General features: G+C 50.9%; 11 protein-coding genes across 11 annotated transcripts; 7 read left to right on the top strand and 4 right to left on the bottom strand.

Moving 5' to 3' along the window:
* Nucleotides 1-518: 518 nt before the first annotated feature.
* PODANS_0_790 (uncharacterized protein) lies at nucleotides 519-1,450 on the top strand (the record flags this gene model as incomplete). The annotated part of the gene is made up of 2 exons (XM_001903089.1): nucleotides 519-859; nucleotides 940-1,450. 2 exons carry the CDS (start codon nucleotides 519-521, stop codon nucleotides 1,448-1,450), a joined length of 852 nt encoding a protein of 283 aa, XP_001903124.1.
* A 98-nt stretch (nucleotides 1,451-1,548) lies between these two features.
* On the bottom strand, nucleotides 1,549-2,406 carry PODANS_0_785 (uncharacterized protein; the record flags this gene model as incomplete). Its single annotated transcript, XM_001903088.1, has 1 exon — nucleotides 1,549-2,406. The coding sequence occupies one exon, from the start codon at nucleotides 2,404-2,406 to the stop codon at nucleotides 1,549-1,551; it is 858 nt and encodes a 285-aa protein (XP_001903123.1).
* A 711-nt stretch (nucleotides 2,407-3,117) lies between these two features.
* PODANS_0_780 (uncharacterized protein) lies at nucleotides 3,118-4,302 on the top strand (the record flags this gene model as incomplete). Its single annotated transcript, XM_001903087.1, has 1 exon — nucleotides 3,118-4,302. The coding sequence occupies one exon, from the start codon at nucleotides 3,118-3,120 to the stop codon at nucleotides 4,300-4,302; it is 1,185 nt and encodes a 394-aa protein (XP_001903122.1).
* Nucleotides 4,303-4,741: 439 nt separating this feature from the next.
* PODANS_0_770 (uncharacterized protein) lies at nucleotides 4,742-5,714 on the top strand (the record flags this gene model as incomplete). The annotated part of the gene is made up of 4 exons (XM_001903086.1): nucleotides 4,742-5,032; nucleotides 5,102-5,152; nucleotides 5,249-5,343; nucleotides 5,387-5,714. The coding sequence occupies 4 exons, from the start codon at nucleotides 4,742-4,744 to the stop codon at nucleotides 5,712-5,714; spliced, it is 765 nt and encodes a 254-aa protein (XP_001903121.1).
* A 138-nt stretch (nucleotides 5,715-5,852) lies between these two features.
* PODANS_0_760 (uncharacterized protein) lies at nucleotides 5,853-8,258 on the bottom strand (the record flags this gene model as incomplete). Its single annotated transcript, XM_001903085.1, has 3 exons — nucleotides 5,853-6,510; nucleotides 6,710-7,542; nucleotides 7,611-8,258. Coding segments are annotated over 3 exons (2,139 nt in total), but the record flags the coding sequence as incomplete, so codon positions are not given.
* Nucleotides 8,259-9,267: 1,009 nt separating this feature from the next.
* PODANS_0_750 (uncharacterized protein) lies at nucleotides 9,268-10,566 on the bottom strand (the record flags this gene model as incomplete). The annotated part of the gene is made up of 1 exon (XM_001903084.1): nucleotides 9,268-10,566. The coding sequence occupies one exon, from the start codon at nucleotides 10,564-10,566 to the stop codon at nucleotides 9,268-9,270; it is 1,299 nt and encodes a 432-aa protein (XP_001903119.1).
* Nucleotides 10,567-13,152: 2,586 nt separating this feature from the next.
* PODANS_0_740 (uncharacterized protein) lies at nucleotides 13,153-14,081 on the top strand (the record flags this gene model as incomplete). The annotated part of the gene is made up of 3 exons (XM_001903083.1): nucleotides 13,153-13,321; nucleotides 13,368-13,872; nucleotides 13,946-14,081. Coding segments are annotated over 3 exons (810 nt in total), but the record flags the coding sequence as incomplete, so codon positions are not given.
* Nucleotides 14,082-14,898: 817 nt separating this feature from the next.
* On the top strand, nucleotides 14,899-15,335 carry PODANS_0_730 (uncharacterized protein; the record flags this gene model as incomplete). The annotated part of the gene is made up of 2 exons (XM_001903082.1): nucleotides 14,899-14,919; nucleotides 14,976-15,335. The coding sequence occupies 2 exons, from the start codon at nucleotides 14,899-14,901 to the stop codon at nucleotides 15,333-15,335; spliced, it is 381 nt and encodes a 126-aa protein (XP_001903117.1).
* Nucleotides 15,336-15,996: 661 nt separating this feature from the next.
* On the top strand, nucleotides 15,997-17,535 carry PODANS_0_720 (uncharacterized protein; the record flags this gene model as incomplete). The annotated part of the gene is made up of 4 exons (XM_001903081.1): nucleotides 15,997-16,818; nucleotides 16,871-16,896; nucleotides 16,934-17,040; nucleotides 17,099-17,535. Coding segments are annotated over 4 exons (1,392 nt in total), but the record flags the coding sequence as incomplete, so codon positions are not given.
* A 2,175-nt stretch (nucleotides 17,536-19,710) lies between these two features.
* On the bottom strand, nucleotides 19,711-20,290 carry PODANS_0_715 (uncharacterized protein; the record flags this gene model as incomplete). Its single annotated transcript, XM_001903080.1, has 2 exons — nucleotides 19,711-20,024; nucleotides 20,077-20,290. The coding sequence occupies 2 exons, from the start codon at nucleotides 20,288-20,290 to the stop codon at nucleotides 19,711-19,713; spliced, it is 528 nt and encodes a 175-aa protein (XP_001903115.1).
* A 976-nt stretch (nucleotides 20,291-21,266) lies between these two features.
* Nucleotides 21,267-23,342, top strand: PODANS_0_710 (uncharacterized protein; the record flags this gene model as incomplete). The annotated part of the gene is made up of 11 exons (XM_001903079.1): nucleotides 21,267-21,482; nucleotides 21,542-21,571; nucleotides 21,655-21,760; nucleotides 21,814-21,862; nucleotides 21,922-21,971; nucleotides 22,025-22,342; nucleotides 22,394-22,541; nucleotides 22,612-22,699; nucleotides 22,942-22,991; nucleotides 23,050-23,188; nucleotides 23,247-23,342. 11 exons carry the CDS (start codon nucleotides 21,267-21,269, stop codon nucleotides 23,340-23,342), a joined length of 1,290 nt encoding a protein of 429 aa, XP_001903114.1.
* Between the last annotated feature and the right edge of the window lie 42 nt (nucleotides 23,343-23,384).

The raw sequence follows: 23,384 nt of genomic DNA, 5'->3' as shown, positions 1-23,384 counted from the left end.
CAGTCCTGGACGCGGCATCGCGGCAAAGATAGGTGGGTAACTGGGCGGTAATAAGAAACAGGTGCTTCTGATAGCTGGGAGGTATGTCGTCCCCCATCTTTTGTCCGAGAATGATACTTGTACTTGGTATATTCTCAACCACTTTCCTTTAGTTATGCCTTGCTGACTAAGGTAGATACCCTAGATACACGACTCTCCAACGGTTGCAGCCGGTTGTCAGCTAATGTCCAACAAGTCCAGTGTTCTGACCTGCTTTATTCAGACAACGTGACGGCGAAACCGATCTTCAGTCATGGCCCACTGTTGGGAGACGTGCGGTTCGCCATTCGCTGAAAGAGAACCAACAACGCACAAAATGTAACCATGTCGCCTTAGTATGATCTTCGCATCAACGCCGGGAGGAGGCACAGCAATCGCAATCAAAAGAGACCTTTCTCTAAAACCATTCTCCTCCCGTGGTCTGGTTTCCAGCGGCGAACTCCAGAGTTGTTTGCTTGAGACCGGAGCCATAGGGGAAGATGGCCAGCAACTACACACCGCCACGTCAAGCGATTCCGCCGACCATGCCGTACAACGATGGCCTTATTCCAAACGACAACCCACATACACTGTTCCCCGAGGTCCTCGCGAAACATGAGCCGGTCTATCACCGGCCGTCTATAGTACCGAGTCAGATGCCACCGGCATATCCACACGAGCTGGCAGGATATGAATCGGGAATGCCTGAAAAGCCTGGTCGGCCTTTTTGGAAAAAGCCGGTTACATGGGTGGCTCTCGTAGCCCTCGTGATAATCGCCATTCTTGCTGGTCTTCTAGGAGCCATGGCAATCGGAGCCATCAAAACGGCGGGCAACACCAGGTGAGTCAATGGACGACGCTTTACCCATGAGAGACACTACAATGTCCTTTTCCAGCGGCTGATCTATACACCCTCTTTAGCGTATCGCATGAAGACGCAGTGAGTACCAATGCGGCGGTCACAGGCAGTTCCAACACGGCACTATCATCGCCGACGTCACCAGCTATTGCTCCAGAGACTACAACTGGGCCGGACTTGACACCAACACCAACACCGACATTAGCAACAACCACGACCACGCCTACCCTTTCAGTACCGGCTAGAACAGTGGACTCCCCGAGCGGTCCTGTCACGATGGAGTGCCCTGGTGTGGACCGGCTTAACCTTGATGTCTCTTCGCCCTCGCGTGGCGAGCTCAGGTTCCAACGACTTTGCGACGTCAATTATGCTTTCGGGGACACCAATCCCGGGTTTGGATTGGTAAAAGACAAGATAGTAGCGAGCTTGACAGACTGCATCAAGGTTTGCGCCGACAAAACAGGCTGTGTGGGTGTTGTCTTCAACGATGGTCCCCAGTGCTGGCTCAAACACACACTGGAAGCAAAGAAGCCGGACGATGGAACTGAAGCGGCCATTCTTATTCAGCGATGAATCAGACCTCCAGAAATCTTGACTAGGTAGATAATGATAACAAGGAAAGGTCTATAGGCACTGATGAAATCTTCCCAAATCTGCCACGCGAGAATAGCTCAGGCGGTACACTTGAGTGCACTGTCAATCAATGTCCAGGTGTGGTCAGATACTGACTTCAGCTGCTCCTCAGTCCAGATTGCCTTGTCTGGTACCGCTCGCCCTTTCTGATCAATGTTGCTCCAAAACCTTCCCTCCTTCTCGGCCTTCTGGGTGACCTCAGATACTCCTTGCAACAAATACTCAGCACATGTGTCTGTTGACACCGCTGCCATCTTCATCAGGATCTGAGATGGCCCGCGCAGATACCAAGGCAGGCCCGCCATGATGTTGGACGCCACCACGCCGGGGTAGGCATGAACAAAGTGCCTTTTTGAGTTGCCGTTCTGCTGTTGCTGTGCGGCGTGGAACTGGATCATGGCATCATTCATCGAGATGCAGTGGTAGGCAGCACTGGGCAAGCTGTAAGTCCTTTTCAAATCCAGATCGTTCCAGTCCAGCTTCGCTGGGGCACCGTTTTTGCCATCCAGAACAATTATCACCATGGCATTATCTTTCAGCACTGGGAGAAGTTCTCTAATGAGAAGCTGTTTGCCATAGTAGTGGAGAGCCATCTTGTTGTCGATGCCCTCGGCGGTTTCTGTACGGCCGGCCATGGTGAAAATACCCTGCGTCATGATGAGAAAATCGAGCTTCTGGGCCCTGTGGGAAGTTATGAATTTGTCTGTGTACTGCTTGATTTGAAGCATGGATGAGGCGTCAACAGCAAGGAACTCGATGTTGGGGTGAGGAATCATGGCTGGCTTATTGCGACCGCTGATGATCACGGTGGATGACGGGTTGTCGATGGCGATTCGGCATGCCATGGCATATCCGATACCGTTCGTACCGCCGACAACAAGGGCTCTAGTAGACATGGTGAGTTATCGTTACGTGCAGTTTGGTGGTTGCGAGTATGGTGTGAGCGAATTGACAAAACGATGGAATGTGGCCGGGCGAGTTCTGTTGATAAAGATGACGAAGCTTCTTGTGAGCCCCGAACTAATCCCACCACAAAGCCCTTGCAAATGCCGTCGGTCAAAAGTTCTGCCGTGTGGTTGAAAGAGGGAAAGCGCCAGGACGTCGGGTGTAAGTGGATACCCGGTCCAGTCTCTTTTCTCTTTGGTGGCTTTTAATCTGATACCTTGACTTGGAAGATAAATCCATGAGGGTTATGAACACGGACCAGCCACTGCAATTCGGTGGAAAAGAGTATTCTGCCAGGCTAGGATTGAAGTATGTTTTGGTGTTATTGCTATTCAATCTTATTCTATATTCCTTTATTTTCATAATGTGTCGAAGAAGTCAAGTGCAAAAGCCACAAGAAGTTACATTCGTCCGATCTCAGGCTTATCGTGTACCAGCAATGGTCATTACGCGATTGCCGCGATTTGTCAGCCCATGCCTGAATTTATTAACACATTAATAATGGCATGCAGCAAGTAGAGGGGCTCACCGACATGTAGACGACTCCAACAAATGCTCAGGGCGTGATTTGATCTACAAGAGCATGCCTGCTTCCAGACTCTCGAATATCGGCTCTCTTCCATAGGTACCTGCATCCTTGAAACAAAGGTGCACCACCAACAATGACCGACAGAAAACCCATCCTTATCGCTGGTGCGGGCATCGCTTCCCTCTTATTAGCACAGTCGCTGAGGCTCTCCGGTATTCCCTACAGGGTCTTTGAACGAGATGCTTCATTTGTTTTTCGTGCTCAGGGTTACCGGCTTCGCTTATCTTCTGAAGGCTTGGATGCCATCCAGGCCGTCTTGGATCCCGAGACTTGGCAGCGATTCTGGGGCACCTGTGGCAAGACGGGCGGACTCGGATTTGCATCGTTTAACGCCGTGACCGGAGAGCAGATCGAGCATCACTTGGTCCCACCGGCGCTAGTATCGCGACAGGGAGGAGGCAAAACGATTGGGATTTCCAGGGGGGACATGCGAAGAATATTTGCCCAAGGTTGTGAGGACAACATTGAGTGGGGCAAGCATGTGACGGGCTATGAAGTCACTGAAGACGGGGTACAAGCCATCTTTGCGGATGGGACTAGGTCTGTCGAAGGCCCCTTGTTGGTTGGCGGAGAAGGGATTTACTCCAAGGTTGCCAAGCAACTTTCAGAAGGAAAGCTGAAGGTCTATGACACGGGCGCGAGGGGGACTCACGGGCAGGCGCCGAGCGCATCCTTCAAAGGCCTCGGCGAGGGAGTCTTTCGGTTGCTGGACGATACACGCCCAGAAGGGTCTGTTTTCGTCATTACGAACGTCCGCCCTGAAGAGATGGATGATCCAAGCGTCTCTTTCGGCTGGACCATGGGTGGTCACCCCGGCGTAATTCGGGCTCCAAATGATGACTACACCATCGTGGGCAGGACGGCAGCAGACATCGCCAGATCTCTGACACAGAAGTGGCACCCTCGCTTTAGACCGCTATTCGAAGACATGAACGAGTCTGAGGCCGCATTTTGGAAGATCACCTGTTCAACACCCTCAGGTGTTCCTGACTGGCCAAACCAACCACGCGTCACCGTCATTGGTGACTCTGTTCATTCCATGACTCCAGCTGGTGGCATCGGCGCCAACACTGCTGTAAGAGACTCTGCACTACTTGGTCGTCTCTTGCGTGAAGATGGCGGATACAAGGCAGGGGTCACAGAGCGTTACGAAAAGGAGATGAGGATCTATGCCAGCGAAGCGGTTCGTGAGAGTTATTCAACTGCGGTGAAACAGTTTGGCATCGTTATTGATGAGGAGACCAGTTTGACGGTCTAGGCAGCTAGTATGAGTAACTATAGGATTCGAATACAGCCTCTACCTTGACAAAAAGCTGGCAGCAGCGTGGACACACAACAGTATGCCCAACAACAGAGAAGGCGCAGAGCTTTCCATGTGATGACAAGCTGTGTTCGGCGCCGTCAGTGTGACAGTGATCTGCTGTGACATGTGATTGAACTTCATACTCAGAACAAACATCAAGGCCTTGTCTCGCATTGGTTCACTTTGACTGTCTGTCTCTCTTGGACGTTCTTCCCTAAGGTACAAATTCAAGCTTGCCCGCCAATGCATTGTTGACCCACTCTGACGTGCGGTTTAGCCTAAAATTGTGGGAGGGCTTTTGCGCCACCTTCAGCAGCAAAATCTTCTTGCTCTTGCGCATAGACAGTACTCGACAAATACTCTTATCAGCTATACGATAGCCACCAACTCGAAGATGGCGAGGCGTCACGATGATCAAGAGCTGAACACTGCCGTCCCGACTGACTTCAATCGGATTTATGTTGGTAGTTTGGACTATTTTGCCAAACCGACAGATGTGGAGGAATTGCTCGTCAGGGTCAACCTCAACAGCTTTCAGAAAATCCATATTTCGATCGATCCTATCAGTGGTCGAAACCCAGGGTACTGTTTCGTCGACTTTCCATCACACCAAGAGGCTGCCTACGCTTTGGAGGCGCTTGCGGGCCAGTCAATCCTCGGGAGGGTCGTCAAGCTGGGCCCCTGTGTACCCAAGGGGCCTGGGAGATCATCGCGTGGAGACCAGAGCTCCGCTGAATTTTGACCTGTGTTCCAGAGATGGGGTGATTGGAAAGGTGCCGACGGCGCCTCAGAACAGAAGGATGGGGCGAGATTTCGGGGTTGGAATTCCCTAAGAGAGCAAATAGAAGACTAGCAAGGGCCGTATGCTGCCCTGAATCGTCTGTAAAGTTACTCTAACAAGGATAACACCCGCATCCGCATCGATGGCCTCGACAAAATGATTGACCAGGAACACAACGACGCTGAGATTCGCAGCTTTTTTTCGGGCTTCGACGTGTAAGTCCATGCTCCCAAGCATGTCATCTTCAAACATGTCCAGATGGATTGACACCGCACGTTTTAGCGTCGCCATCGGCAAGCGCGTGGTTCCATACTCGCTCCGATCTACGCCTGGGAACCACCATCACTGTTATGTTGACCTTGGCTCCCGCGAGGAAGTTGACCGTGCTGTCAAGGAGCTGAGCGGCACGGCAATGAATGGAGTGGTCGTTCGTCTCTCCATAGCTCGAGATGGGAGAGGCCCTAACCAGCACGGCCAAAGCCAGTCATCTGGAGGAGGTAGCCAGATTGGCCACAAGGCGAGAGAGGTACACGGCGGTGGAAGAGATTACATGCAGAAAAGCAGCTGGCGGAGGGCAGATACTTGAATTGGTTGCGTTAGTTTGTCTGCCACTCAAGCAACAGCATCAATTATTTCCTTTGAAAAATGATCAAAAGCTAGGTACATCTTGTCCTGGAATACTGTTTCAGTGGCGAATAAGCAGTCACGGTAAGCCCCAACACCATCAGTCCAGTTTTCTCCACCAAAGCGTACCCTCAACCGTAGCGTCTGCGTTCACAGGTGCGCTGAGTCTCAAGAATGTGCCCCCGTTTTGGCCTTTGTGCTTCACCACCCTGTAGTTCCGTCTTTGAGTCCCACCGACCCATGCGGGCGTGTTTGTGACATGAAGCGGGCCATGCAGGACAGCTCCGGACTCTTTGGTGGACGGAACCTCTGGATCAATCGACAAGGCGCCAGCATATGCAAGCGTAGTTTTGGCGACAACGGCCCACGCGTCGTCAAGATCTGTGGTGTTTCGAGGGGGCCAGACCATGTTTGCTCCGTCGTCGGGAAGGTTGGAGACATTGAACGATGTCATGTGCGCGGACATGTAGCCGCTGCTTGTGTATATGAGCAGACCAGTGAAGGCATATGGGCTTTGGGCGGTTGGTATCTCAACGCTGTCGTTGGCTCTGTTTCTGGTGATATTGAGCAGCTCATAACTTCCCGCCAGCGCCGAAAGGATAGCTTGGGGTTTCATGTTCAAGAGGTAGACTGGGCTAGGTACTTTACGTTGGATGAACTTGAAGAGGGACAGTTGGCTGGGAGAGCAGGCAAAGTCGCCTTTTAAGCCTGTTGGCCTCCAACGTGTCCTACCTAGGTTTACGTGCTGACACACGATACTGCTTGGTGTAACTGTTTTCGGTCAGCGATGTGCATGTTTCGGGGCGTTGGGCTGATGTCAGCGCAGGTTCAAACTGTACATAAGGTAGTCAGACGGAGTAAGTGCATTTTACAGACTCTCATGATGAGAAACTAAGCAAAGTAGGTAGCTACTATAACTCCATAGACTAATAAGGTAGAGAAAGAATTTCTGACTACAAAAGATGGCCTCCGTCAATGAGCGCACGAAGGTCAGGCTGCACTCCTAGCTTGTCGACGGATGGATTAGAGGTGGGTGTTCCGTCAATCTTGATCAGGTCTCGGAGTGCAAGTGCATCCAACTTTGTCCCGCGGTTGGCACTGATCATCCCCTGAACGCTGAGGGCTGCGCCGGCAATGATGGGAGCGGCTCCCGATGTGCCGTCAAAGGGCAAGTAGGTGTCGATATCGTCGGCCGAACCCGCAACTGAGGCGGTGAGAATGTTTTCGCCCCAGGCATGCACATCGATGCGTGCCCCGTAATTGGACTCGAGTACTCTGGTCCGAGGTATCGTCGACGTCGCTGCGCCAACCATGATGGCGCCCGAATCGCGGAACTCGGGACTACTCGGGTTGAGAATAGACGCTGGGGTTGCGCTGCCAATGCAAAGGATTGGAGCATCCAGGTCTTGCTGACCGTTGCCAGCTGGCTCAATGACCGTAATTCCCAAGGAGGTTGCAAGGGAGATGGCGTCGAACACGGCATCGATGATTTCGACGGGAAACATGTTGCCGTTGGCATCGGGAACCTGGATTTCAAGCAATATCGCATCTCCAAAGCCAAGAGCATCGACGGCATCCAGGATGGCCTCGGGATAATTTTCAAAAGGGCCGCCGCCGACAACACGCGTCACCCCGACAACATGCCCCTGAGCTCCAGGGATGATGCCCACGCCGCCAATGTTGTTGTCCACCATGAGCATTGCACCGAGAACGGCTGTTCCGTGCCGGTAATTGGATTGATATCTGTCTTTGACATTCAACCCGGCTAGAAGTGTGATATTAGCATCCACCTGTCAACATCGTGTCTGTTAGTAAGAGCGTGACAAGCTACCAAGGGAGATGGATAGATGTAGCGTACCAAATCCTCATGATCCAGCTTCCAACCCCTCTCAATGTCGATGATGGTAGTGTTGGCTCCATCGCCACCGGGGAATCCCCATGCGTATAGCGCGTTGATACCCTCCCCTGCTGGCGTCATATAGCCCTGGCTTGGAAATAGGGGGTCATTGCTGGGGTCCACGGCGGGGAGGATGCCGCCACCGAGTGGATGGCAGCTTGCTACCTCTTGGTAGCCAGAGAGCGTAGCCAGAAGGTCATGGAGAGTTTGGTTGTCCTCGCTCTCGGGTTCCGGAAAAAGAACTTGATACCATGTGCTGAAATCTGTTGGGACGTAGTCTGGGTTAAGGACAGTCGCTCTCTCGACCAACTGAGTGATTCTCTTTGGTGACACGGTGGTGATGAGAGGATGAACGGTGAATTCTACCTCTCTTTTGCTCAGCCGAGAGTCTTTTTGAGCGTTTCGAATCAGTTGTTCAACGGACTTGATGTCGCCCAGAGAGCGCGAGGAGACCGCGGCTGCTCTATCAATCTTGACGGCAATCGACGATCCGGGAATAATCGAATTTCCTGGTGCCACTGTTCGGCTGGAAGGGGTGGATAACGCGCGAGTAGTTGAGAGAGAAACAGCCCCTAGAAGCCAGCAAAGGGCGAGTTGGATTCTGAATTGAAGCATGTTGGAGTAAGGTGTACCTGTGCACTTTTCAGAAGCTGCATGGTAATTCTAGTTCTCGTCTCTTACAGATACATATAGTTGCCTACCTATCTCCCTTGCCTACCTATCTGCCAGGTTTATGCTCACCGACACCATCAACAGTCATGGGTCTTGTTGTGCCTGAATCCTTTCCAGTACTGCCAAGTGCTTACTTTTATAATCATCGTATTCAAATTACGGGGTCGTCTGTGTGGTCTCGCACAAGCAACTTGGAAAACCTCAGGCCAGAGACGTAGCTCCTGATACCTCATACCTTATGGCAACTACGCACTTTGGTGTCCTCTGTTATCTTTCACCGCTCCTTCTCGGTCAATGACAAGATTGCTTTTCCACGGAATTTTTCTGGTAGATATGACCACAAGGGCTGACAACTCAGTCCTCAACTTGGCAAAGGTCAAATGATGGGAATTCAAGACCTACACCTTGCACGCCTTGCTGATGCCAAGAGCAATGCATATGCAATACGGTTCCCGAGACTTCCGGTCATCATCTCGAGTCTGGGATGATGATCTACCTAATTGAAGGAGGTCATGTGTAGAGTGGCGAAGTAGCTATACCTTTTTTGCACGGCTAATGGCGAAGGATCAAAGGATTTCAATAGTTTGGGACACTGCAAGCCTCTGAAAAAGCAGGGGCCATGAGCGCCTAGATGTGCACTGAATGTGATGGTCGCAGGTTGTCGAATGACTTGGCTAGAACTGCGGCACAGTTTTTCTTTGAACTTTGCCGTAAGGAGGAGTCCCAGAATGTGGTAGCGAGTAAAGATATCAAGAGGCCTCGGAATTAGAAGCTGACCCAGCAGAAGCCCCAAATATACGTTCATGTTTCAGGATGGCCAATATAATGTATGACCGGGTCCTCAGCACCATGAGTTCAAGGCAGACATGGGATGAGACAGTTTCAAGCCAGTGCAAGATGAAGAGCCAAACTGTTTTGAGGCTGTGAAAACTAACAATAACTGACATCAAGGAGCGGCCAGCAAACCACACGTGTCTCCAGTCATATACTTTTTGACACTCATCTGAATATCCATCAACTCTTCCTCCTTGAACCAACCTGATCGGGGCTCATGACTGAGGGGGCCGTACAGCATCCATGCACTCAAGGGCCTCAGAGTCGCATGCCTAGCCTTGTCGTCGGCAAGGCTAACATTGCCACCAGTTCTCAGCAACGCCTCCTTGTACCCGGCCGGGGGACCGGTTGTGACCTGCTTCCCTAGATTGCCAGCCGCGACGTATGCAGGGAAGTCCCCTTGACCTTGGTAGTTCCGCATCACAAATGGGGCTCTTGCGTATCCCACTGGTGCAAATTCGAGGTCAAGAACGGGATAGGAGATGCCATCAAGTGTCAACATGTCGCCTTTTTGACGCGCGAAAGCCTGGCCGTTCTCGTTCCAGAAAAAGAAGCCCGTGATCCATCCAGAGAGAAATACTGGCGGTGATCCGCACACTTTGCCCGCTCTTCCTGTCACAATTTGGTTCCAAAACTCTTTCGTGGCGGGTGAATCGGGCTGTTTGAAGCTTGTGACAAATCTCGAAAGAATAGGACGGAGTCTGGCCTTGTATTCTTCGGGCTCCGGGCCAAAGTCAGGCAGACGATCGAGCTTTGCTAGGAGCTTCTGCCAGTCTGAAAGCTCGCCGAGCAGCGTAACCGATGGTAGTCCACAGACAGGTTTGCCAATGTATTTGAAGTAGGCTTTGGTCAGACCCATCATTAGGATATTGGCCGTCATGACGTCGCTCTCGGTTGTTGTTGAGAAGTTGGGCATGATCCAGTCCATCAACCAATCGGTTTTGACTCGCGCTTGAATTTCTGTTCTGAAACGGCTTAAAATGCGGTACCATGTGAGATCCTCGACGAGAATCTCCCGTTGTCCTTGGTGATTGACGAATAGCTCTCGAACTTCCTCGGCATGAGATGTCATATAAAAGTTCATCTGCACCAAAATGGTGAACCAGACCTCTTCGGGGCGCACGACCAGGTGCAAATGCTCACCCCACGCCTGTATTGCGCCGCGAATGAAAGAGTCACCAGAAGGATACAGCCCGGCATCATTGGATATGTTGGTGGTCGAGTGTGAGCTCAGAATCACCTTGACGGTGTTGTTGACGCTCCAAAGTTCATTGGGGGCGGATTCACGAAAGTAGGCGTCTTCTGTTGTGGCCAAGATCGGATACTGGCTTGTGTAGGGCTTTGGTTCTCCCCCTGGAAGTATAACGACGGCTAAGGCCGTGGCCATCAGCCAGAATCCCACAAACAGCATCTTGTCGAGCTTCAACGTGTTTTCCGGCTGGTTTGGTCTCTTGGAGAAATGTGGTTTCTATGAAAGGGAATGTTGCACACTATTAAAGAGCTAACAACTTGACTTGTCAGCGTGAAGGATTCATCTTGGGGAGCTTCCTATCCCATTTTCGATGTGCTCGTGTACGCCTGGTCAGCAAATAACCGGCTCCTACACTGTGACAGTATCATCCAACGCTCTTCTTCTGATCTCATCTCTTCCGACTATATGTAATGATACCCCATAACAACGGGCGAGAAACCGAGGTGAACTTGCCATTGGTCCGCTCAACGACAAGCTGCTCACGGATAAACAGCATCTCGGCATAACTGCAGCGGCTAAAGAAGACGGGATATATACGAGGGCTAACCCCGCGTTGAGCAAAGATCCTTTGAGTCTTTATCAGGAAATACGGAGCTTCATTTCAACACCAAAAACAAGTATGACGAGCTTACCAAGGCCTGCACTACAAACCCTGTTTCTCTCTTTTTTTTAAAAAAAAAAAAAAAACACTATGACCGTTTCACTACGTGGTGATTGCTATGTTTGATCGTTCTCACAGGTTATTTGGACCCTGACATCCTGTACCCATTAGACAAGCCGTTAATACAATATTACGTATTGCAACGACATGTTGAAGGCTTCTAAGCGGTTGGAGCATCTTAACCTGCTGTCATCCGTGGCAGCCAACTTCTCTTGTGCCATTACTTGATACTGCTATGTGATTTGTAGTAGAACAATGGGGTGGAGAATAACCCAGTGCTTCAGTATGGTCGTGAACTGGTGCACTTCCAGCCTTTCACATCGTTGTACATTGAGTTTTGAGGCTAATAATGGTCTCGACTCCCTTCAAGCCAACGTAGTTCATTGCAACGAAGAATCTCTTTTCGAGATCTCTTTAATGTTTCCATGCCTCATCTGCAAATCAAGCTGCTACAATTTTCGTATCGCACGATTCGCACCCTCTACCATTTTCGCTCACTCAATGGGATGGACTCAGGTAGGCGACCAGCAGCTTTTGGGACAGACCACTCATGGCTATCACGCAGCTTATAGCCGCTATTTGTACGGAAGAAAATTTGCTTAGTGGTTTTCTGACCCCTTAAAGGTTCTGAGACCTTGGTACAAATACATCGATGCCAGGGGTCATGACCTTATTTTCCAAGCCTCTTAAGAGGCATGCTATGGAGAGAGTCTGACATTGTAAAGAAATGTAAGTCAATATACCTGGAACAGCATCTGCAATTATACCCTGAAATATAACTAAATGGTCTCGAAAGGTCGTTAACCGTGACGGCATACGGCAGAGAGCACGGGACAGGGTTAGGGGTGCAGGGAGCAGAGGGAGCAGGAAGAAGGCTGCGACCAATAGGAGAGCAGGGAGGCTGTGGCCAATGGGAGAAGAGCAGGAGGAAGGCACAGGCCAGGCAGGGCAGGGCAAGGATATCTTGGGAGAGCAAGACGGGCCACACACAAACCTTCCTTTCCTTTTTTCTTCTTTATCTTACGATTACATTAGCTACTGGAATACAGTACTGGCCTTGACCTATTGGCACTTCAGCTTGGTAACATTAACGGGCCTCGAAAGGTACTTACTATCTCTCGAAAGATAGTTAGGAGGCTTATTTCCTATTTAGGTAGAAATGTGTAAGTCGACAGTTATTGCATATGGGATGACAACTTGAAGGAAATCAAGGAAATGGAAAGAGTGGTGGATAGGTACTCTGTAGAAAGAAAACACGAAGGATGGGTGGGAAAAATATAATTTCAATAAAATCGTACCTGTAATGTCATTTGGATAGGGGGTTTCGAAGCAAGGTAGACCACGCCTCCCAACACCCCGTTCGGACTTTCATAGATATATAGGCTGTTGGTCTTATGGGGATAATGTTTGTGCCTTCTTCTATGTGTGGATCACAATCAGAGCTTGTTAAAAATACCGTATTGTTGAATACCTACATACTTTCCAGCCTGAAGCAGAAATGTGTAGGTAGTTAGCGACGAACTCGGAGGAGTTCATTCATAACGTAGATTCGAGAAAGCACACCTTGCCACTAGTTTACAGAAATTTGGTGATTACCTATCAACTGCTGAAACTCGTTTTCATTGTGAGCTCTGTTATGAAGGGTTGCATGGAGTATATTGCCTTCAAGGTCAGCCTAATGTATTTCCAAGAATCAAGCAGCAGGAATGCTCTGTCACGATAGGTGGAAGCATCTGTGCTCGACTATACTCCCCTATAACCGGAGGCACGGAAAGGAAAATGCCACCAATACTCTCTCATGATTCCGTTGCTTATCTCTGCGGTAGATACTCAGCCCAGCATTGCGGTTGGCAGGCTCCATGGTGAGTACCGGCATATCAAGCCCCAAACATATCACGACAACCCTGTTTCTTACGGTTCACTGTTACCAAAACAGATAAAAGGGGGTCACCGCATTCTGAATGTTGATGTATTGACTGTCATCGACACTTTCAACTATCAGTTTCAACACCATCATGATCGTCTCAACAGCTGTTGCATGCGCTCTGGCGGCGGTCGTGACGGCATATACTGACATCCGCCACAAGCGATTCATGGTCAAGAATATTGATCCTATCGTTTATCCTGGGCAGTACCGTTCTCATATGCACTCATTCTTTGGATCCGATGCTGTGACCAAAGACCTGCCCACCACGGCCGACCTGCAGAAAGGCTGTGCCTCTGGAGAGAACCCCAACGATTTGTCAGTGTACTGTAAGTTTTCTTATTCTGCTTGTTCTTCATGTGTCAGGCGGCTAAGGCGAGACCAAAATCATCAACATTGAAGGGATTCCAACCCTTTACTATGTACGGGGACCAACCGACTTTGTGGAGGTGAATCCGGGCATGTTCAGCACATACTATGAAAACATCGACAAGGCCGAGATTCCATATCCACAAGACTTTTTTGCCATTGCCGGAAATGCAACAGCGAGAAGCCAGAGTGATGTGAACGAGGGCACCACTGGTCTGACATGGTGGTGTGAAAATGGGCCTGAGGACAGACAAAACCGTAATCGAGCTCTCATGCCTCGCGTGACGTGCAGCGGCAATATCCAAGTCATTCTTCGGTTTCCGGATTGCGTCCAGACAAGCAACATCAAGAACTATGCCTACACCGCAGCGAACGGTGGCCGTTGTCCCTCAGGTATGAAACGAATTCCGCAGCTCCGGTTCTCTGTTCGATACAATGTTCGCAGCCTGTTTCCCAAAGGTTGGTCCGGCACTCCACCTCTGAAGTTGGCTTGCGGCGAAGTTGGCGAAGGGTACTGCTTTCATGGGGATTTCATCAATGGGGTGGTTTGATGACGCTCAAAAAAATCTGCTGAAGGCCACGAGCCGCAACCAGTGGATGAGAGTTGACGGCGCCAGGGGGGAAGGGAAAGCCGGGACAACATGTGGGCCCAAAGATCGGGAGCCGGCAAAGGGAACAAGTGACTATCTTACAAGTGTCGACATGATGAAGATGCACTAGACAGCATATCAGTAGTGTAGAGTTTCATCAGGGCTTGGCCTTGCCTTGATCCCCTCGCACCTTCCACTCGCTCCCAAGTTCGCTGCAACACTGCGAATCGCCTAACTGTGTTTAGACAGCTGAACTTTGGATCAGTTGCTCGTTTGTGCATCTTGCAGGCTTGCAGCAGCCTCAGCACTACAGCGCGCTTAAATCCCAAATCAGACGAGTCAGGTGTGTGGACACTGGCGGGAATCGATCGATCGTGATGTGTCGCTCCCTTCTCCACTCGCCCTGCCAAGGAGAGGCCAATGACAAGTGTCGGTCAGAGACACCACAACAGCCACGTCACGATGCCACTCGATATGGGCCCGCGCTAATCGCCCACCGCCCTGCCAAGGCCGTCCACGTTAGCAGACTCGGCAGACTCTGGCAGTCTGGGCCCCGTTATCACAGCGGGGAACTGTCTTTTGGGCTCCAAAGTAGATCCCAAGTGTGTTCGTGTTTGGGGTTGGGCTCTGGCTGATTTTCTTGTACAGACTTCATTGGGTACACGGCGACGGCACTCCATCCTTGGCGCGTGGGCCCAGTCATCTGCAACGTCTATGGATGTCAGCACATTGGTGCATGCCGTGTTGGAGACTTTGGGCAGGAAGCGGGTTTCGCTTTTGCATCGTGGAGATGCTCGGTGGGTATCAGGAGACCTGCTCAAGAGTGCAAGATGGTTGTTAAATAGAGAGCAGTTGTTCATGGACGACTGACCTCTTTTTCCTCCCAGACACAATCACATCTTCACTCATCAACCTTTTCCCACCCACCACCGCTTACCACCATCAACATGATTGACGCCCAGGAACTTGTAAGTCTCCCCTGACTCGAACCGCATGCGCAAATGAAAGACTGACATTGTCCAAGCGTCGCCGCTGGTCGGACAAGACCGAAGCCGTCTTCACCTCTGCGGACCTCAGCAACTACGTCGAAATCCCCGCCCGCAACTATGAGCGCACATTCGACTTTCAGGGCTGCAAGTCCATCGTTTTTCTCAAGGGCGAGCGCACCGGTACCGAAGAGGATGTGATCCTCATGTCCCAGGGCACCGGCCGCATGGTCCTTCCTGCCGGTGTGCAAGTTCTCGTCACCGACGGTTACACCAAGTGCAGCTCTAATCCTACCGACGCCGCTCGTTCTGGCTCCACCGTCACCTCTTCCACCCCCAAGCCTGTCGCGGGTAAGGATGACGGTTGGACTGTTGTTGCCCAAGCCGATGGGTACTAGAGCCGGCGCATCAACATGACCTCCCGGGATGCACGCAGCGCCCCCTTTCTTTCTCAACCAGCCTCTGGTTCACTGAGCTTCACCTCAGGAGTCCATCGGTCACTCTTTCTTCGATTCTGTGCGGTTTTTAGTGGTCCGCGGTTCTTTGGGATACATTTACGATTTTTGGGCTTGGGTGCCTACTTTGTGAGGACAGCATTGGGATTACATTTGGGATATTGGATATCAGCATCACCAGCATCAGCATTTCTGCATCATGAGCATGACCATCGATAGAGAATACAACTGTTTTGACTTTTTTCATTTGACACTGCCAGACTGTGTACTGACTCGGATCGACTTGGATGTCGGCTATATCACGATATCCGTATTAACCGGGGCATCTTCCACTGGCGGCTATTCGCCTTGACCTCCAGAATTCCTACTGGGAATTCTATCTGGGACAGGGTAAAACTCGAAATTCTCGGCGTTGTCAGTGCTCAGCTCGCCAAGTGATTATGCCCAAGCGAACACCGTAGCAAGATGCTGGGTAAACAGTTTGATATCTCCTCCATCTCATCGGAATAGAACCGACCAGCGGGACAAGTCAAGAAACAAAAGCTCATCATCATGGCTAGTAAGTATATCTTTTGACAATGAGGACGGCAGGTCGCTGACATGACTCCCAGAACCCACACACCGTCTGGCCTTCAAGTTTTCACCCATACTTTGGTCTTGTTTCTTCCTGACTATCAACCATGTTTCTGCCCTTCAGACCATATGTCTCAATCCTCTACTCTCCCCATTATCTGCTGCACCGAAGCAGTCACCTCTTTTAGTGGATGACGAATCGGATTCCTTTGACATTCCCAATCTGCCGTGGACCCACCAACCTCTCTGCTCCACGTCCTTCTCCGACATTCCAGGCGAGAAGTTTTGTGTCTTTTCGTCCGCGTCGTACAATCTAGGGGCTGGAGTTTCCTTTCTGACAACTCCAGAAACTGCTGCTGGCCTGGTGGTGGCCATCGACAGAGCTGCGAACCATTGGCTAGAGAGAAGACATTTCAAACCCCAGGAGGAGTTTCAGCATCCCGATCTGCCATACGCCATCATCTCTATTCCCGGAAAGGGAAAAGGAGTCATCGCAACCAGAAAGATCAGCCGGTTTGAAACCATCATGCGCGCCTTTCCTGCCGTGATTGCGGATAACGCTTTTTTCCCCCGGGAAGAGGAGGACGAAGCAGGTGTCAAATTCAAGGTGACAGAGGGAGGCACGCGCAAGGCCACACCAGCAGGAGAATCTGTGGGAGCAAGAGGTTTTGTAAAAGGTAGAAAGTATTACCAGCGAGCGTTGGAGCAACTGGGGGACAGACAACGGGTTTTGAACCTGGCGAGGAGCAGAAAAGGTGAAATGCATGTGCTGGAAGATGTGATCCGCACCAATGCCTTTGGCATGACAGTCAACGGTCGTGATTGCAAAGGGCTGTATCCCGAGATTGCGGTTGGTCTCATGTCTTCCTATTTTCCATACGCGAAGAGTGACTGACAGAACATAGAGGATGAACCACGCTTGTGATCCCAAGTAGGTCTCGGAGCCAGCATTTTTCAGAGAAGTCAAGAGTGGCTGATTGCTCTAGTGCCTTTCCACGCTTCACCTCCAACGATTTGGTCATGTCGGCGGTCGCAACGAGAGATATCATGCCGGGAGAAGAGATCACCATTAGCTGTAAGGTTTCCAGAAGTTCATCCGGACGCCCTCGAGTACTGCCCTCTAACATACACAGATATCCCGCTGGGCATGCCCACGTCATACCGTGCCAAATCGCTGGGCAACTGGCATTTCAACTGCACCTGTGCACTTTGCACGGCCCCGGCCGAGGCCAGAGACGCGTCCGACTCTCGTCGCGAGCGGCTGATGGAGCTGTTTTATGCCATGCAGGACTCGGAGACCCAATATGACGCTTTGGTAGATTGGACCCGAGAGTTCATCGAGCTGGCACAAGTGGAAAGGCTTATTACCAAGATTGGGGAATACTACCAGGTTTTCATGAAGTTATACTATGATAAAGGGGACCCGGAGAGCGCGAAAAAGTACGGAGAGGCTGCATTGTACTTTGCCGAGATCTTTTCAGACCCCGAGGGTGGATTCTGTACCAGTCTGAGAGAAGACTTGCAAGTTGTCGAGAAGGTTCTTGCAGAGAGCAAGGCAAAGTTGGGGTAAAATTGGGTTCCTAGAGCAGATCAAAGACTACCTACAAGTAGCTGAGCAACGTTGATGCTTGAAAGAGCGTAAGATCAACGAGGGCGAACTATCAGAAGATTTTCCAATACAGATATTGGTAAAGACAGAGAGAAACCTAAAGTAGACAATCGAGAGCAAGGCTGAGCAACCACCGTCTAAGCATTAAAAGGAAGAGCCACAAGCGATCTTTTAGGAACATGAGGCTTTGTAACATTGCCCAGCGGGGTGGTAGAGTTGGGAAAGAAGGCAAAGTCAACCTTTTGTTGATCATGGCGACGCGAAAGTATACCGGTAGGGAGAGGTAGACTAGGTGCCGTGGTTGTCGGGAACGGGATTGATATCGAGACTGTTGAGGTTGGGATTGGCAATGAGAGAGTTGGCGTGGTGATTGGAATTGTGAGAGTTGGGGTTGGTATAGGCAGGGTTATCGTAGTGAAGACCTGAGGAGATCGGATGGCATGACGCTTGTACCACTTTTTGAGGAACGGATTGGTTGCATTGTTGCCAAGGTGAATCGTCGAATTCGCAGAAACGGTTGAATTGGCGGAAACAGTCGTCGAGTTGCCTACGTTATCAGGAAGAGTTGTGTTGTGTGATGCGATCGGCCCTGACACATACTCGAGACTGTTGCCCGTATCTCTTTTCAGGGGCTTCAGAAGTCCTGAACCAAGTTTGCCAGGTCGTGAATGTAATTGAGGAGAGCTCGACAGGAATGCGCAATCTGTTTTCGACCTTTTGTCTACCACATGACAAGGGGGAAGGTCTTGGCCGCTGTTAGCTGCAAGTTGAAGCTTGAGTTTGTAAAAGTCAAGCTTACCTTTGATGAAAGCATCCTTGCCAAATGTGTGACAGTGTTTGAGATATTGCTTCCTTGCTTGGATAAAGGTATCGTCAAACAGCTTGACCCATGGGCTCCAGCTTAGGGTCAGCACCGATGACTGTGTTTGGGACCTGAGACAAACTCACTTATCCACAGTGCTGCAGTCAGCTAAACATGCGGCATGTACAAGTTGCCCGCGTTTGACATGGCCGATAGAAGGGCAGTTGTCAAACGCGCACATTCGCTTCACGAGATCAGGCTTCACAACCGTGCAATGGACCGAGGCCACGCTCTGTCCACACAGCAAAGCAAGGTTGAAAACGGCAAGGAATTTCATCCTGGGCTAGAAGGATTCGATGGCAAAGATGGGAGCGCTGGTGACGAGTACTCATCCATCATTCACTTCTTTCTCCTCTTATATGCCCAGACATTATTGTTGCCCCTGTTGATCCTGCCGTTTCTACCTTTCCCTTTCCCAACCTACGTGCCGAAACCCGCATCTATGACTATGCTGATAAGATTTCAACCAAAGGTTATTGCAATTCACAGGTACAATGCAGAAAGGTTGGCGATCCAAGCGCTGGACTGGCGGTTAAACTATCCGTACTTCTGTTTGGCGATTGGAGATAGCATCAAGATAGGCGCGGTTTTGAAGCTGTTATAAAAGGTTAAACTTGCTACCTGCACCGCGATTTGCAGACTCACCTTGCCAACACAGATCGGGTAATGGCTGCCACAAAAACGACTTACCCCTGAAATGCCAAGCCAACTTTCCGAATGTCTTCACAACATAATGACGACATCAAGTTGTGGTATATGCCGGCAAATAGGCGAAAGCTCTGAGCCGAGACGAGACTCTTTTAATCCCCTGGATAACTGCCGAGTGTCTCTTTCAATGACTGCGACATTGAGTTGCAACGGTTGGCCACACAATATGTTCTCTTGGCTCTGTGTCGCTCAATCAGCATTTCGAGAATGCGGTTCTGTCTAAGAGAAACCGATAACATGCCGTCTAAAGGCAAGATGGTTTGCCATTTCACCAACACCGCTATGAGACAAGTTGAAGGCGTGCAGTTGTAAGCGAAATGGCCGGGAGGGAATTTTTTTCCGCCAGTTGGATGAAAGCCAGTGATCATGAACCTGCTCACAGACCGGACCATTTACTCCTAGATGTATTTCAAGTTGTCGAAAGCGGTGTTATTTTGGATAAGAGGTTACTCTGCGAGCGGTGACCAATTCAAGGCTACGGAAGGAAGGGTGATAGATCCAGGGAGTGTCCCTGAGATGATGAATTTGCGATCAATACCGGACTCAAGAAACCCCAGACCAAAATTTCAAAGCTGAGCCTGCCAGAACTCCATTCCAAGTTCAAACTCTCTGCCCTCCTCAGCGGGCCTCGTCACCACTCCAAGTCCAACCAACGAATTCACCCAGTAGTACCGTTCGCTTCCCGTCTCCATGCCGATTCTGACTAGAGTCCGCTTCCGTGCATCATCAGACTGTCTTTCCCCAGAAAGAGTGATCTGGATAAACTCCCCGTCGTGGGTTTTGAATGTGGTCCTGACATCAGCTGTAAAGCTCTTGTCTGGATCAAGGCCATACTTCGGATCAAGCAGGGCCCAGTCCGCACCAATCGGTAAGATGGTACCTGGATTTGTCAGCTGTTCTGTCGAGAGGTTGTGGTGGTGAGAGATTGGTACCCTTAAGTCTAGGTCCCCAGAAGGTGCCGTTCAAGATGGGAATAACCAGCCGAATGCCTCTTGGTCCGCTTCCAATCGGGATAGCGTCACCCAAAGTAAAATTGACCGAGCAAAGATGGTTCAGCGACGGGGGTTTGGGGGACTTTATACCCTGCACGGCTGATGAAGCCGTGGACGAGAACAAAAGACCTGCGAGAAGTGTGAAGCTCTTCATGATGCCAGAGATGAGAAGTCTGGTTCTAGTCTAAAACATCTCCAGTATCTTGGACTGCCTGAGCCCTATATATTCAGTTGCTCTTGCCCTCTTTCGCTGATGCCATAACAACTGCCTATGCGCTCCTGTTGGCCCAATTTGTCAGAAGGAGCACCCAGTTTGTCATCTTGTGTAGCTCCCACGTCGATTCAATAAGACAGTCCCAATTTGGTAACGAAGGATTTCATTGCGAGCCGTCGGACTCGCTTTTGCATTTCTCAGCCGTTGATGGATATGACCAATGCTGATGTTGACGATGCGTGTTTGCTGGTGGTTTTGATCATCGTCTCCTCAGCTCCGCCGAGTCAGCTCATCCCTGGACTTGATCCACCATGACGTAGCTAGGCTCTCACCCCTCACTTCCAATGGTCCTGAAGCCCAACTACGAGTGCTAGGAAATTCGGCGTGAGGGAGACCTTTTAAACGGTCGAGAACAGCCTTGAAGACATTCCGGTTCCTGGCGAATATGTGTCATGTCGGACCGAGGTCATACGGGTACGGACGCCGGTGCTTTCCACTATTTTCCGCCAAGCTGGCGACACAGGTGCTGTGCCTTGCGCCGCGTTTCTCCACCCACGCCGACATGACCGGCCGAGATGATGGGTGGTTTGACATCATGGGAATACGGTGAGAGTGTGCAGAAAAAAAATACACTGCCCTGCTCGTCCGTCCGGCTTCGCAAAGCCCAAAAAAGCCTCTTGGGCCATCGGACCGACCATGTCTTGATGACATTGCCAAGAGATTGGGGGTTCAACTGGGTTCTGTCAGAAATCCCAACAGTTTCTTCAGTTGGCAGCTGTCAAAAGCCTGCAGGACAGGCCGCAGGAATCACTGCCGGGCCGCAGCACATGCCGAAGCCAGTGCTTTGGCTCAACACCCCACCTGGCCAGCCCGCGGGGTGCCGGTGGACATGGTGGGGTGATTCTCCTGGACCGGGATGCCCCGCTCCTGCCAGCGACTTGTCGGTGGTCTTGCAACTCGTCTGAGCAACCGCGACAGAGTCCAGGTGCGTCATACAAAGCACTCATTTTTCCTTCCACTCCCTTCTCGTCTCCTTACATTCATCTTTGGACCAGTCACTCCGTTTTCCTTCAGCAATCACCGCACAATTAGCTTTTACCTGTCTACCGATATCACAATGGGCATCCTCGATGTAAGCCACAACCTAGACCTCCTGTCGTCTACCAGCAGCTGACATGTACTTTTTAATAGGAGCTTAACCTCCCCGCCGGAGTCATCTACGTACGTCCAACCCCCAATCCGCATATCCGCAGCCAATTCTCCGACAGAACCTCCTGACCTGTATTCTCTTGCTGCTTGTGTAGGGCGACCATGTTCTCCAGCTTTTCCAGCACGCCCGCAAGGTCGGGTTTGCGATTCCTGCCGTGAACGTCACCTCGAGCTCGACTGTTGTCGCCGCCCTTGAGGCTGGTAGGTTCCTTCCCAAGTCCCATGCGTGATTTGTGCTAACCTTGACCCCCAAGCCCGTGACTCCAAGGCTCCCATCATCCTCCAGACATCGCAAGGTGGAGCGTAAGTCACCATTGGTTTGCTCTACAATTCTCCCTGCAAGTGCTGACTTTGGCGACTAGCGCCTACTTCGCTGGAAAGGGCATCAAGGACAGCTCTGAGAAGCGTGAGGGTGAGTCCCCCCATCTCTTGTTTCTAGTGGTGTTTGATGCTGAGGATTTGTAGCCTCCGTTGCTGGCGCGATAGCTGCCGCCCACTACATCCGTGCCATCGCCCCTTCGTACGGCATCCCCGTGGTGCTCCACACCGATCACTGCGCGAAGAAGCTCCTTCCATGGTTCGATGGCATGCTCGAGGAGGACGAGAAGTTCTTCAAGAAGAACGGCACGCCCCTTTTCAGCAGTCACATGCTTGATCTCTCGGAGGAATCCGTCGAAGAGAACATTGAGACTTGCGTCCGTTACCTGAAGCGCATGGCTCCTCTTAAGCAGTGGCTCGAGATGGAGATTGGTATCACTGGCGGCGAGGAGGACGGTGTCGATAGTAAGTAAATTGGTGACACAGAGATGCGCTTTGCTAACCCGAGGTATCCAGACTCTGGTGTTGACAACTCCGCTTTGTACACACAGCCCGAGGACATCTTGCAGATCTACAACGCCTTCAAGGACATCTCACCGTATTTCAGCATTGCTGCTGGCTTCGGCAATGTTCACGGCGTCTACGCCCCTGGAAATGTCAAGCTGTATGTCTTGCTCCATGCTAAAACGCGCACCGCCTGAGTCAATTACTAAACCACAATCTCATCTTGCCAGTCACCCTGAGTTGTTGGGCAAGCACCAGGCCTATGTCAAGGAGCAGCTGAAGTTCTCCGAGGACAAGCCCGTCTTCTTTGTCTTCCATGTGAGAATCCACCCTTCGTCGTCCTACTCTGGGCTCGCATACCCAGGCTGCAGGACCTCTACTCTTGGCTCACGTTCACCACGGTTTGTTCTTGAACAGGCCTCGAAACTATGAGGCTCTCTTGCCTCTGAGCTACGTGATTCCTTCACGCTCGAGTACTTTTGGTTCTTTGCAAACTGGGATGCGAGCCAAGGTCCTTGCCAGAGACGCCAAGACCGATTATGCTAACGAGTTTGTCACAGGGCGGATCTGGTTCTTCCTTGTCCGACTACCACACTGCGATCAGCCATGGGTAAATTGCCCCTGCACATGTCAAGACTAGCCCGTTCGAGATGCTAACAAGAGAATAGTGTCGTCAAGGTGAACGTAGACACTGACTTGCAGTGGGCTTACCTGACGGGCATCAGAGATTATGTCACCAACAACATTGACTATCTCAAGACCCAAGTTGGAAACCCCGAAGGCGGGAACAAGCCCAACAAGAAGAAGGTGAGTGTAGTGACGTGTCCCCACATTTCTTGTTTTGGTTATACTGATAACCATCAAGTACGACCCTCGTGTCTGGGTCAGAGAGGGTGAGAAGACCATGAAGGCCAAAGTTGAGGACTGCCTCAAGGCGTTCAAGACTGCCGGCACCTTGTAAGGTGTGCCGTGGTAGGCATGGGGCAATATGTGGACAAACACA

The sequence above is a fragment of the Podospora anserina genome, chromosome 2 (genome assembly GCF_000226545.1).
Source record: "Podospora anserina S mat+ genomic DNA chromosome 2, supercontig 1".
NCBI lineage: Eukaryota > Fungi > Ascomycota > Sordariomycetes > Sordariales > Podosporaceae > Podospora > Podospora anserina.
This window is presented reverse-complemented; position numbering and strand designations above follow the sequence as displayed.